Source organism: Myxocyprinus asiaticus, chromosome 18, assembly GCF_019703515.2.
Source record: "Myxocyprinus asiaticus isolate MX2 ecotype Aquarium Trade chromosome 18, UBuf_Myxa_2, whole genome shotgun sequence".
NCBI lineage: Eukaryota > Metazoa > Chordata > Actinopteri > Cypriniformes > Catostomidae > Myxocyprinus > Myxocyprinus asiaticus.
In genome coordinates, this window is record NC_059361.1 from 24373943 (window position 1) to 24394257 (window position 20315).

General features: G+C 38.1%; 1 protein-coding gene and 1 pseudogene across 1 annotated transcript in view; both read right to left on the minus strand.

Moving 5' to 3' along the window:
• LOC127455961 (N-terminal EF-hand calcium-binding protein 2-like) overlaps positions 1-15298 on the minus strand; it is a 146008-nt gene extending 130710 nt beyond the window's left edge. Inside the window, exons 1-2 of the mRNA XM_051724189.1 lie at positions 14981-15298; positions 5936-5960 (exon numbers count right to left, since the gene is read on the minus strand). Of these exons, the coding sequence (XP_051580149.1) occupies positions 5936-5960; positions 14981-15298 (343 nt within the window). The remainder of the gene's footprint in view (positions 1-5935; positions 5961-14980) is intronic.
• Positions 15299-19186: 3888 nt separating this feature from the next.
• The window catches only part of LOC127455859 (hydrocephalus-inducing protein-like), a 111753-nt pseudogene continuing 110624 nt past the window's right edge, over positions 19187-20315 (minus strand).

Genomic DNA, 20315 nt, shown 5'->3' on the forward strand with positions numbered 1-20315 from the left:
GAGGGCGAGGTAGGTCGCCGAGCACAGTTCCTGCATCAAATCTGGGGTGGAACTACCCTCGTGCAGTTCTTTCAGTGCCTTGGCTTGGTGGACCTGCAGGAGAGCCATGGCGTGCAGGGCAGAGGCGGCTTGTCCAGCAGCACTGTAGGCCTTGGCCGTCAGGGACGACGTGAGCCTACAGGGCTTGGACGGGAGCTTAGGGCGTCCATGCCAGGTGGCGGCGCTCTGTGGGCATAAGTGCACCGCGAGCGCCTTATCCACCAGGGGAATCGCCGTATAGCTCCTGGCCGCCCCGCCATCGAGGGTAGTGAGAGCGGGGGAACTGCGGAGTCGGGGTCGGGCAGTAAAAGGTGCCTCCCACGACTTTGTCAGCTCCTCATGCACCTCCGGGAAGAATGGCACTGGAGCGGGGCGCGGCTGGTTTGAGTGGCGCCGCGAGCCCAGAAACCAATCATCAAGCCGCGAGGGTTCAGGGGAGAGCGGAGGGTTCCACTCTAGCCCGACGCTCACGGCCGCCCGGGAAAGCATGTCCGTTATTTCGGCATCGGCCTGTAACTGGGCGACCGTCCCCAAAGGGGGAAGCCCAGCTGAGGCTTCTGCGTCCGACTGGACAAGCCCGCTCTCCGATGCTGCACTCGAGAGCTCACCATCTTCGCGGGCTTCGAACAAGAAGCCAGACTCGCCGTGCGATGAGCCGGCGAACTCATCCGGAAGCCCGATTGGGGCAGACGAGCGTGCTGGGGAATGGGAGGTCCGCGGGGGATACCCGGCGGAGGCGATCCCATTGAGGTCTCCAAATCGCCCCCAGCGCTAGCCGTGCTGACCTCATACCCGTAGGTAGGAGGACCAAGGCAGGGAGCCGCTGGGGTGGCTTGCTTCCTTACGAAAGCAAGCCGCGACCGCAACGTTGCCATGGTCATGTTCTCGCAGTGAGAACATGAACCATTCATAAACGCTGCCTCCGTGTGGGTCGTGCCCAGACAAGAAAGACAGCGATCATGACCATCCGAAGTTGAGAGAAAACGACCGCAACCAGGAATAACACACGAATGGAAAGGCAACTTTAGAAAGACGCGTCTTTAAAAAGACGTTCCATGTGTGCGCTCTTTTAGAGAAATATACTCTTTTAGAGGGGAAAAAGCTCTTTTAGAAAATATACTCTCTAGTTTGTCTGCCGAAGCGCCCAGGGGTGTTCTCTGCAGTGCACCAGTGCAGAGGAGGGAGAAGCCGCTGAAATGCGCCGTCAGATCCAGCAGAGGTGAATGAACAGTGCTATTCAGCTCAATGAGCATGACCGTTCGGCTCCGAAGAGAAAATCTGAATGAGTGGTTGCATGCCAGCTCCTTTTATACCTGTATGTTCGGGGGAGTGGCATGCAAATACCACTCGCCAATTTTCATTGGCCTTTTATCAAAGACCAGAGGAGTCTCGGGCTCCCAAGAGTGACCCCTAGTGTCACTACATCGACACCAACGTCGAGTGAGTGACAGATAGGGAACTGACATATTACTGAATAAACTAAAGAAATTTAGCTGAATAAAGTATAGAAGAATTGACCAGACTAAATGGCTCACACATTTTTATTGTTTTGCAAAGGGGCGAGGCTGCCCCTTATCTACAAAAACAAGCATGATGAAATATCAAAGAGAATCAAGCAATGCACAACTATTGATCCAAAAAGAGACAACTTGTGTTACTGTTCTTGGTGGCAATAGCTTTAGAGTTGTCCCCTGGAGGATACAGGCATATGTGGTGTCAAAAAGATCTGCTATTAATGAGGCTCTGCAGGCCTTGAGTGTGTTAGAATGAAGGAACATAAAATAAGAATTTATCTGAAGTAAAAACCAATCCACACTAACAAAACACAGCAGTGAATCTTCTGGGCTCTGGTCCACTGCATCTTTAATATATAATTGTGTTTAACACACAACACTGTCCAATATAAAAGTATAGGAATACCGCCAACCCTGTTGAAAAACCCAGCATTGCTGGTCACCAGCTTATGTTGTGTTTTGGGTGCTGGTCCCCCAGCAAGGGATGCTGGTGTGCTGGTGACCCTATTAGGCTTTTAAACTAGCTTAACCAGCTTTATCTGAAAGACAATGCTGGTAAGCCAGCTTCACCAGCTAGGTTTTGCTTGTGAAAAGCATGGCTATGCTGGCACACCAGCTAGGCCAGCACCGAACCAGCACTTACCAGCATAAACCAGCCTAGACCAGCATGGGAATTGCATGCTGGTTAAGCTGGTCTTTGTAGCAGGGAAAAGTATTACCACAAAAAAATGTATGACTGAGAACTAACTAACCTGAGACATTGTTTACCCACCATGCCATTTTTTTGTACATGGTTTTAATGATTCATAAGTTCTAAAGCAGGGAAGACTTGATGCTTCCATGTTGTGAGGGAGGTAGCTGTCAGCATGTTTATTTTCAGTGAACACACTCGTAAACACTTATTTACTGGCAGTGAGAACCCGGTAATCTAGAGCAGTGAGGGAGAGAGAACTAGTGATGTTTGCATTTGCATGTCCAAAACCAGGACTTAGATGTTCCAATAAAATTAAAGCATCATATTTGGTTACTGTACATAGTATTAGCCTCAAACGGCATGGCCACAGACCACACATAGTTTTGCACACAAAACTGGAAAGCACTTTCTCGATCTGGCAAGCGAAGACATAAACTTCTCGAGTTTATGCAGCTTTGGAGAATAAGGGTACACAGGGGTCTTTATCAGCTGGGCACTGGGTTGACACAAGAAGCGCTTTTGAGGATGAAAAAATTACTGGATTTGACCAAGGTTTTTTTTTTAAGGTAATTAGTAGTGCTCTTCTCTTCAAACACCACGCAGGAATACTGCTCCCCCTGCTTATGCGAGATCTTCTGAATGTGAGAAACGCTGCGCAGAGAAACTTTGCACAGAATTTAGAACAGCTAAAAGAAGCCAATTAAATTTCCATTACAGGTACCTGCAACTCTCTCTCTTTCTTTTAAAATAAATTATATAAGAGCGAACTGCAGATGCGGATAGGGTGATTGGTCACTGAGGTCTCTGCCAGTCTGCTTTCATGTCAGCAGCCTTGGCAGATTTATAGTCACAGACCAGGTAATGAAAAAGCAAGAGGCAGAGCCTGCCAGACCAAGCTTGCATAAAAGCTCTTATGCCAGTAGATCATGTCATTTCCTCTGTAGAACAGACACTAATGATTCTCCCCACCTGCTCCAAACACATGATGTAACCAATCACTCCTGCAGTGAGAGCCGTGCAGCAGGGTGGCATGACACTCAGTGTGCTGTTTGCTCTCAATATGAAGGTTTACTCTGGGAAAAGAAATGGATCCATTGGCCATGTATTTAAAGGGATAGTTCACCCATAAGTGAAAATTCTGTCATAATTTACTCACCCTGATGTTGATCCAAATTGTATAACATTCTTATGTGGACCACAAAAGGAGATTCTTTAATGAAGATCCCTCTGCATCTTTGCAATAAAATGGAGGGTTCACACGAGAACTTGCATTGTTTAGGACTAGAAACGTGCCACTGTAAATGAGTTTCTCTCATGAACGCCCAGTGGATGTCAAGATTTTAGCTGAAAAATTACTTAAAGGAATATTCCGGGTTCAATACAAGTTGAGCTTAATCAACAGCATTTGTGGCATAATATTGATTAGCACAAAAATAATTTTGACTTGCCCCTCCTTTTCTTTAAAAAAAGTAAAAATCTGGGTTCCAGAGAGGCACTTAAAATGGAAGTGAATGGGGCCAATCTGTATATGTTAAAATACTCACTGTTTAAAAAGTATATCCACAAGACATAAACAATATGCGTGTTAACATGATTTTAGTGTGATAAAATCGCTTACTAACCGTTTCTGTGTAAAATTATAGCGTATTTTACAACTTCGTTGACATGATGATGTAATGTCAACAAACCCTAAAACCCTAAAATGACTATTAAAATTACGATTTAAACAATTTAACAGCTCAAATAATACATGAGTTTCAACAGAAGAATGAATGTAAGTGCTTTTATAAAATTATAAGCTTCACATTTCTGCCTTTAAACCTTCCAAAAATTGGCCCCATTCACTTCCATTGTAAGTGCATCCCTGGAACCCAGATTTTTGCTTTTTTTAAGAAAAGGAGGGATGAGTCGAAATCAATATTTGTGGTAATCCATATTATGCCAAAAATGCTGTCAATTGAGCTTAACTTCTATTGAACCGGGAATCTTCCTTTAACCTGCCTTCAGAAGACTTGGAATATGATGCATAAGTTGAATGAACCATGTACAAGGGAAAGGAGGAGGCGAGAACCGACTTAACAATATAAATAATATTTAATTAAATAAAAAGACACACACAAACACATACAGGGCAGCTGCCCGTAATTCTCTCTCTCTCAAGCTGCCATCTCCGGTCACCTTTATCCCTCGCTTGCCTCATCAGGCTGATTGGGGTCCGGGCATCCGTCATTCCACCCAGGCCCGCCCTCCTCTGCGCTACAAACCACTTTTATGATTTATTGGGGGGATTTTTTTTAAGCTTTAAAGTGAGGCAGTATCCACTGCCATTGTATTGCAAAGATGAAGGGGGGTCTCCATAACAACAACTCCTTTTGTGTTTGGGTTTAGAACGACAGGGTGAGTAAATTATGATAGAATTTTACATTCTACAGCATTCCTTTAATGTATGCAGCCCTGTGTGAAAAATAAAATAATGAACGTTGTTTCACTTGAGTTTAGCTTGAAAAGCTGGAGGTAAATTAAAATGCTGTGCTATGAAACTTGCTATAGTTTGATGATTGAAATCCAAAGTGTTGCAAATCATGGCACCCATCTCCCTGTGGTCCCGTGTCTTTCTTTCATTCTCTAGCGCGCGCTTTCTCTCCCTTATTAAAACTGTCACCAGCAGCTCCCAGGGGAGTGGTTTAAAAATAACACAAATTGCACAAGAACCACACATCAAGTAGCAACTAGTCCTTTTAGTAAGATGTTTCCTTTCTTGGCTATTTGTATTGACTCTCTTTTAAGCCCAGGTAAAAGGATGGTTTCATAATCTTAAATCTATCTTTTTAAAAAGAAAGTTAAAATAAAATAAAAAAAGTGCAAAAAATTTGTACTTTATTATGTACTGAGAATTTGCATTTCAAAATATGTAACAGAGCCTCTCTTCATAATTATAATTGTCCTATGGATACAAAGAATATGAATATGGATGAAGAGGCAAATTTGCATGATAAAGCTAATCTAAATCAATTAGCAAATACATTTGCAATTTTTTGCCACACTATACATTTATGCATTTGACATACACTTTTATCCAAAATTACTTACACTGCATTCTAGAATGTTCTTAGCAATAACATTTTTTGGTAGATGATTTCTTACAAATGCAACCTTACAATACTGTGCAAAAATCATATTACATGTTGAGCATCTGAGAAAATTCTCTCATTCGATCAACCATGAAGTCTCTCAAAATTCTCTCATTCGAGCAACCCATTTTACTTCCGTAGTGTAACGTATTATCATGCAAAAGGAAATTTAACAAGAAAAAACATAGCGCGGGACTTGATGTAGTTTATTGGGAATCGATTGGCTCATGAAAAGTGAGTGTTCAACAAAAGAATGGACCAGTGCAGTTAGCTGGGCGTTGCCACTTTATGAAGAATATGAGGGATTGGTGATATCAGCCAGAATGGAAAGTTATTTTTGAGGCAGAACAAGTTATTATATACTGTAGATAAAAGGTTACAGACTAGCTTTTTTTCTTTAGAAAAATGTGCACTGATAAATTGTGCACAATAAGGAATGTGTATTAAGAAGGTACATAGGGTCAATTTTGACTTTATGTTGACATTAAAGCACAGAACAGAACCAGAGAATCACATTCACATACATTATGACATATTATGAAGCAGTTGACACTCACCATCCTTATCAGCCCTCCGGAAAATCTGAAAAGACACACACACAGACACGATTATTAATACAAATCATTAAATCACATTCTCATTCACCTCACAACCTAAGTGTTATAATTAACAGAAAACGAGTTTGGGTCAAAGAAATCAAGAGGTTATTAAACAGCTCCTCCACTAATGTTTTAGGTGAGCAAACTAGCATTGTTTAGTACTCACTTAAAATTATTATTAAATAATAATGAATACAAATTATGTTAAACAGTGCTTGTATAATTACAATCTTAAATGACTTTGTTACATAAAACAACATATGCCATTCACTGCAGAAAGGTGGTTAGATGGATAAATGTAATTAAAAAAGCTTTTCTCAATTGAGTTCAATATCAACCCTCAGTCACTCAACCCACTCAGAAAAGCTATTAAAGGAGGGGGTGGTACTGTACTATAGATAGACTGATTGCATTGCAATTGCATGATACCTCAACTCATAACACTGAGCACTGATTAATCCTTATATTGCTTTTACAGTGACCACTGGCACAAATTACGCTGTAATCTTTAAGTTTCTTCTTTTTTTCCCACAAAACTAAGCACGTTTTCATGTTGCCAATCAATTTGGTTGAGCTTTTAAAGGACTGAGTGAAGTGCTTAAATCTGTAAGAGCAACCTGATCACACTGTGTAATCAGATGTGAAATGGACCATTTAAGAGTCTCTGCTAAAGGAGGAAATCCTTACTGCACAGTCAATAAAATGTGCTGGGAAGCGTTACTCACTGTGGGCTAATTTTACAGCAGTAAATTCATTGGATTGGAATCCAGGGGGCAGGGCACCCTCAGCAAGACCACTATGCCCCCTCTGTCAAAATGTTGTATTTGAACCAATTTTAATAATTTAGTTATTATCTTTTAAATTAGTTTTACTTTTTTTGACAGCCTGAATATTCAACTCAACTGTAAAATAAATAAAGCAAATTAATTCTTAAACTATTTGTGGTGAGTACTCGAACATTTTAGGTGATAGTTGACTACCAATTCAGGCTGAAACGATTAGTTGACGTTATTGACAACGGCGACAATAAAAAAATGTAGTTGTGGAACAGTCGTTTGATCTAATTTAACGTAACATGAGATCACATTAAACTCTAATGATGACGCATGAGAGCAGCACTGCAGCTAGCGCCTGACTGAGGAGAAGGAAGAATTACACAGTTCACAGTCCAGATACACTCCAAACTTTCCAAACAGCTTCAGGTGATGTAGATCGCAAAGTATGAGGAAATTATAAAAAAAATGCAGAAGCACTCCCGTTGTGAAATACAGCGGAGCCGGAGCTGCTGTTCCACTGAAGCAAGACTTGCCTGTCAGAGCATCTTTAAAGGAAACACCTCACCGTTATATCTTTAATGCATCCTTTATTAAAGTTCAAATAATTAGGAAGCAGGTCATGTAAATCAATATAAACTCTGAAACTGGCATTTCTCTGTGCGGTCAGCGCTGCTTCTATGAGTTGTGTGAAGTGACCCGATCTAAGAGGGAGAGACTGAAACTGCACCCGGCTGATGTACACTGGTGTGGGCACGCTTACTCCAGTTAGATTATAACGTGATGGCTCACCACGAAGTGAATCATAATACATATGTGTTGTGGTGTGTATCTTATTGTGAAGAAAATTGGCGATATGCAGCTCTATTAAGAAGAGAGAGTTTGTTTTTTGAGAGTTAAATATGGATCGATGTGAACAAAAAGGTGAGAGGGTGGTCTTCACCCATTATCTGCACTGCAAATAAATACTTGTTGATTTGTTGTTGTTTTGGCTTGTTTTCCAATATAAATATCTAATACTCCTTTAAAACAATGTACATTTACTTTAGCAGCTATACTGCAGAATATTTGTTTTTATCTGAGAATATTGAATATAATATTAAATATTTAAATATTTTAAAATATCTTATATTGTTATTTAAAAAACAAGATACACTTACCTGAAGCAACATATAATATATTTAGACTTGCTTTCAAAGAATAGATATAGTACAGTACTGTGCAAAAGTTTTAGGCACTTTTGAAAAATGTTGCATAGTGAGGATGTGTTCAAAAATAATACCATACATAGTTTTCATTTATCAATTAACATCATACAAAGTCCAGTAAATTTAAAAAAGATAAATCAATATTTGGTGTGACCAACTTTGCCTTTAAAACAGCACCAATTCTCCTAGGAATACCTGGACACAGTCTTTCTTGGTTGTTGGCAGATAGGATGTTCCAAGCTTCTTGGAGAATTCACCACAGTTCTTCTATCTATTTAGACCGTCTCAATTGCTTCTGTCTTTTCATGAAATCCCAGACTGACACGATGTTCAGTGGGGGTCATGCCATCTGTTGCAGTCAGTGAAGAGCTAATGATTAATCGTTGCAATAATTGCCCGAATAGCCGAATAATCGTTCTAATAGTCGTTAGATTAGTCGATTATCAAAATAATTGTAAGTTGCAGCCCTAATATCAATTGACTGCTCTCTTCTTAATTAGAAAAATGTTGTCTGCCATATAATTCAGCACATTTAAGAAAAGGAATTTAACCAGGATAAGGATTTAACTAAATGATGAAACCAAAAAAGTGTAAGCATGGAGAGATGCGGTCCTCAAGACAAGAGGTATAACTCCAGCACTCGGTGCGTTCAGTTGTTCTAATAGTCCAGCGGTTTACTATACTTATTGTTTTGTTTTGTTTATGATTATACCATGGGTCTGTTGAATGCTTGATTCTGATTGGTTGATGGATGTTCTAGGTGTGCAATTATTTTTCAAGTAAACGCACGGCTATGAAGTATTTCCAGGTCTTGACTGCATAACAGTTCCATATCACTTTGCCAAATTATTTCAGTTATTTCAAAGAGCCCTACAGGCTACCACAACAAAATAACTAAATAAAACATTGGTTAAGTACATCGGATAAGAATGACAAACAATGTCTATAATATCCAAAATGTATTTCAATTTCGAATGAAATGCATACTTGGGCTCCTTCTCTCTCTCTCTCTCTCTCTCTCTCTCTTTCGCTCTCGTCTCACCCACACACACACACACACACACATGCACATGCACACACCGTACATGCTACCACAGCAAAATAACTATATAAACAAAGTTGCCTGCACGTCGTGACTGCATTTCCATCTCGGGTGTGCATTATTTTTCAATAATTAAACGGTCCGTCATCAATTATTCCTTACATATATGTGAAGTTGTCTTGTTTTATTTAGGATGATTAACAGATAGAATTTCATGCACTCAAACAAACAAAATCATAATAAAATTCCATCAAATTGAATTAAGTTTGAAAAAAATAAAAATAAAATGTAAATATATTGAGGTTTTATTCATTTAATTTTGTTATGAAATTGAAATGCATAAATCTTACATTTAGGCCATTTTTTTGAGTGTGCGCTCCAGAGGATCATTTGATTAGACATTTATTAGACAAACATTTTTAGATTTCTCTTTTTGTTTATTTTGTGTATTTTTGGTATATTTTATAGTGCTGACATGCCACGATTTCAGAAACATGTATACAGGCAATGGAAAAAGAAGCGTCTTCTGGCTGCAGCCTCTGCTTCACAACACCAGGAAGTGAACATATATCATGCGCTCTGCTTTAGGAGGTGTTTAGGTTAGTGTGGTTTGCAAGCCTCAATCCAGTTTTTATTTGATGGAATGTTATAGTTCTCTCAATAGTTATTTTAGTTACTGTTAATTTTTTAATTAACATTTGCCTTGTGCTTATTTCTAAATAATTCATTATTAGGAAAGTGAGAAAATGAGCATAAAAAATTTAACTGTTAAAGCTTATTCATTTTAACAGATTTTATTTATTTCGAATGTGCATATCTATCAAAGCCATGACCCGCGCTGCATTTCAGATGACAACAAAGGTATAAGGGGGAAAAAAACATCATTTTCAGCAGTGTTACTTCTTAGGGTAAAGTGACAAATCTGTGCACCCTTCGAAATTTCAAATGCCCACTCGGGTAAATTATCCTGGACATCGGGACAACCACTGAAACAGCTGCAGTAGAGGACAAAGAATTTTTTTTTTTCATTCTTTTTCAAGTGGCCTAATTTTTCTCTATAGCCAAAGGAAGAGAATGTGGGAACTGTGACGTTACCGTTCTCAGATCAATACTGTAATTTATTTTACAAAGCGTTCGAGAGACACTGTTGGTATTTAATGTTAGCAGCTATTTTATATCTGAAAGCAAATGTGTTTTTCTGGATAAATCGATGAATTTTGGTTTGATATCACAGAACTGGTCCAAAGTAACTGAAGAATATTATGTCAAAGCATCTCAAAACAGGGTTTCCTCACTTTTTCATGACCTTTCCGGTCGCTTGTGATTACTGGATAAGAATTAATCATAGATTAATTTCTATTCTGACATTTTTTAAATTCCCTAAAATTTCCAGGTTTTCCAGGTCACATTTTTTATGATTAGACAGACAGACAGACAGACAGACAGACAGACATATAGATAGATAGATAGATAGATAGATAGATAGATAGATAGATAGACAGACAGACAGACAGACAGGTAGATGGATGGATGGACGGACGGATGGACGGATGGATAGATGGATAGATAAATTTGTAAGGTCTGGCAACATTAATCATTTAATGTAGGTGACCCAGTTTGTTTCCTTCTAAAATTATAAATCTCTGTATGACAAGAAAAAGGGGACAGCTACCCAAAGATCTAAAGTGCTAATGTGAACTACAAAGATATGAGCTGATAAAAGACACTCATGATGGGAGCCCTAAATAACTAGGACAGTTAACAACATGACTAAATAGATATTCAAAATTAATATTTATTAGAATATGGTAATCTACAATAAAATAAAAACAAAGAAACATTAACATTGGCAATCATGCCATTGCAATTGAGGCTAGAATTATTTTTTATAAATTTATACTGAAATTAAATCAAAACTGAAGAAAATGTCAGTGGTGCTCTCTGGTGTAAAAGTCACCGCCAAGAAGTCAAAAGAGCCCCCTTATATGTCTGTATGACAGTATGGTGCTAAGATCTGGTTGCTAGGGTGTTCTGGGTGGTTGTTAGGGCATTGCAAGATGGTTGCTAGGGTGCTGGTGGTTGTTATGGCATTGATAGCATGTTCTTGCTGATTGCTAGGCAGTTGCTAGGGTGTTCTGGGTGGTTGCTAGGGTGTTGCTAGGCAGTTGCAGTTGCTAAGGCATTGCTAAATGGTTGCTTACTGTCCCAAGGGAAAATAGCCAACCCCCAAGTCTCTATGATATTCTGATACTTAGATACATATGGGGACCCTTTTCAATATAAGTCTATGGGATTTTTTCCCACCACTATTTTAGTTCACTAATCATCTGGCAATTGTAATTTAGATCACTTAGAACAGTAATAGCACATCTCTCTTCCAAAAGCTTCATGGTGTGATTTATATCATTCAATTTGTATCATTTGCAGTGCAAACAGTCTTTTGTTGTCTGGAAAATACTCTAATAACTATGATTAGCAACACTAATCAAATAAACAAGCTGCATTTGAGCTAAGACAAGAGAATGCAGGAGGGGAAATGAGAATCTGCATTATGAAACTGAAGTTTTTTTTTTCTGAAGTTTTATATTGGCTCAGGAAGGCTAAAAGACTCTTAATGACACTAACTCTTTGTGTTGACAGAGTAAGGTGGCACACTGAATAAGAGAGAATAAAAGGACTGGAAAACAAAAAAGTAAAGGTAAGGAACATTAGTCTGCATGGCAAACAAAGACTGAGAGTGTGACACTAAGCAAAGGATTGACATATTCATTAAAGGGATATTACACACAAAAATTAAAATTGTCTTATCATTTACTCACACTCATGCCATCTTAGATGTGTGTGACTTTCTTTCTTCTGCTGAACACAAATGAAGATTATTAGAAAAATATTTCAGCTCTGTAGTTCCAAACAATGCAAGTGAATGGGTACCAACATTTTGAAGCTCAAAAAGTACATAAACTCAGCATAAAAGTAATCCATATGACTCCATTGGTTTAACTGATATCTTCAGAAGCAATATAATAAGTGTGGGTGAGAAACAGATCAATATTTTAATCCTTTTTTACTATCAATTAGGGATGCACCAATACCACTTTTTCTCTTCCGATCCGATTCCGATTTTGGAAATCTAAGTATCGGCCGATACCGATCCCAAGCCGATACCAGTGTTGTTTTTTTTGCATAATCAGTTTAGAATATCTTTACATTATTGTGTGGAACTAATTGGGAGTACTCTTTAATATGTAAAAAACACAAACCTCTAACTACACATTATTTCAATATAAATGTATAGCTTATTAAGAAACACTTTATTATTAACTAGTATACTGGATAATGTAGCAGCAAAATTAACAGTAATTCCAGTCTTCAAGTCTTCATTAGAAAAGACACCAGTGTTTTATTTTTGCCGTTTTTTTGTTTTGTTTTTTTTTTTTCAAAAATGTTTCAACTTGCATCTGGACTTTAAAGGATTCAGATCTCTTTTTTGTTCAATTTAGTTGTAAGACATCAGTCCATTTTCATTCACACAGTTATTTTTTGGAAACCATAATAATAATAATAATAAATTGTTATTATTATTATTATTATTATTATTATTATTGACTTGTTGAATTTTAAATACAACAGTAATATATTTAAATCGTGCACTTTTTAAACCCTCACGCTTTTATTTTGATATTCTGAACTCTCCAGGAAGTCCTGTATGTGCCTGTTTGTAGACAAGTTCACAGTAGTTTAATTAGCTTCTTATTCAAATTCTGGTAAAATGCATCTCCGGTGCCGTTCTAAATGCATATTATAAGTGAATCGAACTATTGAGCATCTACATCTGAGATGCTGTTCTTGAGTAGCGCTTAAATATTCTGCACTGCTGTGAAGGCTAAAAATAGCCGCAAGTGCATCACCAGTCTGCGCGAGTTTGTGTCAACAGAGCAGCACCATTCACTAACGCAGGTAGTCCCTACTATCAATCTCTACTTTCACATTACATTCTTCTTTTGTTTTCGGGGAATCACATTCTTTGTGCATATCGCACCTACTGGGAGAATTTATGCTAAAAACTGACTTAAATATTGATCTGTTTCTCACCCACACCTATCATATCGCTTCTGAAGATACAGATTTAACCACTGGAATCTTATGGATTACTTTTATGCTGCCTTTATCTGCATTGTGGAGCTTCAAATTTCTGGCCACCATTCACCATTCAGGACCTTCAGAGCTGAAATATTCTTCTAAAAATCCTTTTTTTGTGTTCAGCAGAAGAAAGAAAATCATTCACATCTGGGATGGCATGAGGGTGAACAAACGATTAGAGAATTTTCATTTTGGGGTGAACTATCCCTTTAATAGGCACTAATAAGTGAACTCAAATTAGGACTTGCTCAGTCCAACTGTATTGATTCTCCATTGTTTGGCTCAAAGCAGTTCAAATCAATAGTGCGATGAAGACTTTAGTAAATGTCATGTGCAGTCACCAGCTGATCACTTAGAAAGAACCAGGTAATCAGCTCTCTGCTTACAAAGCCATGTTAAGTAGATATTGTTATCATAATTTAGTGCACATTCAAAGCACTTAATTACTCTTGACTAAGGATCTCCAGGATGTAAGGAAGAGATACTGCGAATAAAACTGACACTTTACTTTGCCTCCTTCATGACAGCTTGTTAGTTCTCCACTTGCTGTCAGACTGGGGGAAGCCATGCTGAGAGAATTCGAAACACCCTGAAATGCCTGACACATAGCCACTGAATCGAAAGCTTTTTAAAATGCAATAGGTCTTCACGACTGTATGTTGCCTTGGTGAAGACAATGTTAAAAAGAAAAAATAAAGGTAAAAGTGGATGAGGCCATGACACTCTTGTTTAGCAATGCAGTCTTGAGCCACAGTTAGGCAAAGGTTGATCCTAGAACAGGCGGGGCAGTGTCGTTTTGTAGAGATATATTGAGTTTAGTAATGGAATTCTCTCACAAAGCAAAGAGGGAAATCAATTCTCCTACAAGCACCTGTGCTTCATACCAAGTCTCCATGAGAAATCGTGTACACACACTTGCTATCTAATAAAAGAAAATGTATCTACATCACCTCATTATCTGCAATAACCATTCTCTTATTCATTTCCTACACCTTCAGAATTGTATTTATTCTCTCTCTCTCTCTCTCTCTCTCTCTCTCTCTCTTCACTTTATAGTCTGGCTACCTGTGAGTGTATCTGGGTCTGGAACTGAACTACTTTTCTTATCACTCTCTTAATGTTTTATTAAACTTAAACTCCTAAAGCGATGTGGAAATCTCAAGAGATATGACCACTAGATACACATAATTATCCAGCACCAATGAACAATACTAAGGAAATAGTTTGACCTACTAAATCAATTCTGTTGAGACCTCGCCACAGCAGCCAACCACAAAGCGTAACTGCCGGGATCACAGGAAAAGCGCGATTAATTATTTAGTTTTGGGTACCGGAGATACGGCCTTAAAATCAGAGCACAAACTGTTTTATAACTTCGAGATGATGAGCGTTACAGCACATAGCTATTTTTTCAAGATAACCTCGTATGTTTAAATTTTTACACGGTTATTCCATTGCGCGCGATAAAAGCGCAACACTTTTTGGATACGGCGGTGGATTGCGCGTTTACGCGCGCGATCAGGCACCATTAACAAGTTCAACTGGATTACACTCAGCTCAGCCTGAGTAATATATTGGATAATAGATGCTCTTTTTGCATTTGTTAGTGTCAAATATGTAGCTGTTCCGCAAAATGGGTCAACTGCATTGTACACAAAAGTAGGTCGATTTCCGCATTAATAAAGTGCATTCCTTGATGTAATTCCTTAGAATGAATGCATTAATTAATCAGTACATTATTCTTAAGTATCATATGAATTCTTATATAGAAGGCGATTGAGCAACTAAAAAGTTGCACGAGCGCATACTTTTAATATTTGTTTATAAATCAAACACCTACATCCAAGATGACAGAGATGCCCTTTCGGGGCTCCGGTGCGAAGAACTGCTCCTGAGCCACTGCCGCCTCCTCCTTCACATATTCCCGAGTAGAGATGCTTTTGTTGTCGCTCATCTTGGTGACTATCCAGCGGACGAGCCCGTCTATTCCACCGGGCTGAGCGCCGCTGTTTCCGGACTGTGCAGCCGTCGCTGTCTCGCTGTCCTGAGCCAGGGGTTTGGGCTGGTCTTTGCTGTCCTGTGCCCGGAGTTTGGCTTGTTCTTTGTTGAGCAGTTTTTGGACGCCGTCCCTGCAGTAGCGCGCTGCTTGTTCACACATCCTTTTGCCGCGGAGCGTTCATGCTGAGCTCTATGGGGGCGATCCCTCCCTCATCTGTGACATCAGCAGCCGCACACATCCCAAAACTACATCTTCTCCTGTCATACCTAACTGGAGTAGTTCAATAATAAGTGCCATCCATTTAGTCCAGTTGCAGAAGAAAGAAAGAGAAACAGTACTAATTGCGCTTTAGAGAAATCTTTAAAGAAAAACTCCACTTGTACAGCATAAAGATATGCAATTTGTGAAAACATATTTGTCATGCAATCACTATTTCCACTACAAAACGTAGTTAAGCACTGTAAATTTTAATATATTGTTTCAAAAAGCAGATGATTTTTAAAACAAACAAACAAACAAACAAACAAACCAAAAAACATAAAATAAAAGAAATACATATTTCTTTTTCATATTCACTCTCCCACATCAATGCATACTTACATAAGGTTAGTGTTTGGTAGTAATGGACTACATATAATCTGGATTATGTAATCAGATTACAAAAATCAACTACTTGTAATTAGATTACATTGTTTCACATGTTTGAAATCTGTTACAGTTTTTTATGCATTTCATGGTTACCCATGACAAAAAGAAAATTGCTGTTTGATTTAATGATTTCTAATGTTTAATCAAAGAATTGCAAATTGGTACTTAACCCTTAAATGCATGGGAATTTCACCAAACATTCTTACATAATAGAGGCTTTAGAGACCCAGCACATATATGTATCACAAATGTGTCTACAAAATGCCCAGGTAGTGTACAATTTTTAAAATATTTTCTATACAATTAGAAAATAATAGAATAAAAGATATTTTGATGTTTTATTTTTCATATGTAAAAGTGAAAATGCAATAAATCGGGACAAATCTAGAACAGGATTCATTACTTTCACACTGAAATTTCCTGAGATGAAACTGGCTGTCAAACACATACTGAGCTACACATAACACATAAGCTTCACATAAGTATTTTCTCAGGCACTATTGAGTCTAAATAGATGCACAACTTACATAATTTCAGTAGTACACCCAAATGACAATAGTCATATCATACAGTTCATGTGTTGTACTTGCTATAGTTTACTTCCACATTGTTTCTTCATCAAATAGCAATGTCAAATGTAAATCAAGTCAGTCACTGAAACATAAGTGCTACCTTGAGTAAGGAAAAAAAACAAAAAACAAACACCTATTCACTTGTGGTACCATTATAATTTGTGTGTGTGTGTGCAATTTTGGCATTTAAAAAATAATAATAATTATATATACCATTTATAAGAGAGAGAATGAGTAATACTAAAGAGGTGTGGGCACAACTCTAAAAAATGGATGAGGTATAGGAAGTGAAATGAGGTCCCAGGTCACTAAAGACTGAGGTATGTGTTTAAGGGTTATTACACATTTATAAAATTGTATTTTCATCAAAACATGCAATAAGTAATCCAAAAGTAATCAGATTATATTACCAAAAAAGTGTAATATAAATTATTATGTTACTCATTACAAGTCTATTTGTGTAATTTGTAATCAGTACAAAATTACATTTCAGATGTAATCTACCCAACACTGCATACAGTAGCTGCTATATGTCTGTAATTACAAATTACCATGCTATAGTCTCTTGGTTTCTTTTGGCAAACCAACATGCTACATTTGTATTATATTTAAAAAAAGCAGTTCGACAATATTTGGGTGGGTACTCATTCACCTGGAAAATCCCTCATTACCTTAGTATCTCTATAACGGTCTGAAATGACCTTTGTGAGTTAAAAGACTGTTAAAAGGCTCCCCGGTCCTGACCTTTATGAGGGGTGATTAAGTCATTCCAACTAAAAGGGCCTTTATTTAATTGGCACCAAGAACAACCCCTCCAACAGTTTGTGTTCCTATAGTGAGGCATTTAGCCAAACAGAAAAAAAGTGATTGGATGCATCTCTTGAATGTAGGGCAACTCACAGCAACCTGTTACTCCTGTTACTCCACACAGAGAGTGCTTCGATAATTACAACAAGCAGTAATCCCTTGTCTTGGGAGGTGCTCAGATCCACAGCCCTTGCAGCCAGTTTGCATGTTGCAGTCACAGGCTTCTCCTTTCCACACATAAACTTAGTGATACATCATGGTATGTCTACAGGGCTGAATGGTACCAGTACAAGTGAATAGTTATTCTGGTTACTATGGCTCTAGCACAGGTTAATCAGTTTCGGTTTCAGAGCTCCAACCTGTGGTATTATGGACTTTTTGGGTTGGACACTCTAAGGCAGGCTAACACTTGTTGACTTTAGGCTACAAAAGTGATAAGGTAAAGTAGGTGATGATGTGTTGTTGTTAAGGCGGTCAGATTCAAATGTCTGCCACAGTGTGACATCACAATGTAGAGGAAGTAGAGTACGAACCGTTTTGGCAGCTTGGTTTCAACAAATGCTCTTTTTGCAGTGAGGAGGAAGTTTTGAGTTTACTGTATGTTACTTACAGTATGTTTCAATAAAACAATGACCTCTTATATGTCAAAAGATCAAGGAAAATGTTATTCTTCTTGTCATGACCCCTTTAAAAGAATTGTAGTGGAATTATGACTGTAGTAAATAAAAAATTGATGACCCTATTTCCAGTTACAGCACACAGTGCCGGTCCTCCCTATACACAATATAAGCAAGTTGCGTAGGGCCCCTGAACCGCCAAATTTGGCACCTTACAGTATATAACGTTTTGCCAGCATAACAAGTAATAAATTAACATACAAAAGTTCATCTATTATACATTTATTTAATAAATAAGTTAATAAATTAACTTACAAACAGCATGTTTAGACTGCAAAACAGGGATCATCAAGCCTTACTGCAGAGTAAAATTTCAGTCAGTTAGGAAATGGACACTCTATTGTAAAGTTGTAAACAGATATCACTAACCAAAGAAAGGCTTGGACTTAAGTTCCCTCGAGTTAACTGAAAACCCAGTTCATGTATTTTATAAGAAAACAATCACAGTGGGTACGTTATTGATCTACAAATACAAGTTACTCAAACACATCATAGTCGACTAAACTGTAAATTTGTTTTGGCTCAAGAGAGAATTTGGAGAAAGTAGTACACAACAGAGTACACTAAACAAATTATAGATAAATTAAAACTCTGTCATGACTCCCTATGAGGAGTAATACCTATAGTCAGCCTCCCCCTGCATGAACTCCACTCAGCCACTAGCTAATTTCAGAACTCCCATTTAGATTACGACTAGAAAAGTAAAAGTTGAAATTAATTCCAAAAAAGCATACAGGAAAGCTTGGTCAGGAAGAGGAGAGATAGATCTAAGAGATAACAAACACACACACACGCACACACACGCACATACACGCACACACACGCACACACACATTTGTAACCAAGAGAATGTATCTCCCATCATGCATCAATAGTTGGGACATGTTAAAGGTGAAGTAAGAGCAACAAGTGCACCTCCTGGTGGACTGAAGAGGAGCACTCACAAACCAAGGCGGTTAACTTGTACTTGACTGACATAATTAATTCAAACTACAAGTCATATATACCACAGTATGAAGAGAAATTTGTATTTTTCTGATAATTTTGAAGTCTTTACATAAAATTTGAATTTCTTTGTGTAAAATAGCATATTTCTTTAAATCGAAAGGTTGACAAAAATAAAGACATTTTTGTGAAAATCAAACAAAAACAAATTAAACTGCCAAAGAAAGGCAATACTATATATTTAAATATTTATATATTTAAATTAAAATGTATGAGTTTAAATTAATTTAACTTTTTTTAATTTTTTTTATCCATGAACATTTTAACCAGAGAACAACCAGAGAACACTCTTCATCCCCTGTAGCTACTTATGATATTTTATTCTCTGGAGATAGATCTCAGCCATAACCTTTTATGTAGTAAACCCAGAAGATGCCCTGTCCATGGCCCTCCATGCGTGGGCAGGAAATGGTCAGCCTTCCATGACTTGTGCCTCTGGAGCCAGAGGGAGGGCCCTCAAATGTAACCTGTATGTTCTGGGTCTTTGGGGGCAAAATAGTCTCCACACCCTTGACAAAGAAGGCAGGGTTGTCTAGCTGAAAGGAGAAGGTATAGAGAATAGAGACACTGGAACCTGAGCTGACGGGAGGGGACCCTGAGCGTTGGGTGGGGTGCAGGTGCAATACAGAGGGAAGACACACTCTCCTCCAGACTCTGAGGAGATGATGCGCAGGCTTCAGATCTCCCCCAGCTGGCAAGGTTCAAAATAGACCACCACACTGATATCAGTGCCAGCTTGGTTTCCTGCTGCTGCTTTAATGGTCTTTTCCACAATGACGTTTGGGCTGTCCATCTGAAGATTTGAGTGGAATATGTGTCATGCACTACCTAAACAAATGCATTATAATTGTTTACAAGTGTGAAATTGAAGGAACGTTCCAGATTGCAAAAATGTAAGATCAATTAACAGCATTTGTGGCAGAATGTTATTTACCACAAAAAATAATTCAACTCATCCCTTGTTTATTTAATAAAATGCAAAAATCGTTGTTACAGTGAGGCACTTACAATGTAAGTGAATGGGACCAGTTCATAAATGTTAAATACACACTGTTTAAAAAGCATTGCCACAAGACATAAATATTTAATTGTTAATTTGATTTTAGTGTGATAATATAAGGGAGTTTACTAAATGACAGTTACGTCGTCATGACAACAAAGTTGTAATATTGGATATAAATTTACACAGATATTGTAAGCAATTTGATCACACTAAAATCAAGATAATATGTATAATTTTTTGTCTTGTGGCTTTACTTATGAAACAGTTTGTATTTTAATGTTTATGGACTGGCCCCATTCAATTCCATTGCAGGTGCCATATATTAACTAAGATTTTGCTTCTTTTTTTTTTTTCTTCTTTAACTAAACGAGGGACAAGCCTAAAGGAACTTTTTTGGCAATCAACATTATGCCACAAATGCTGTAGATTGAGATTAACTTGTATTGAACCCAGAACATTCCTTT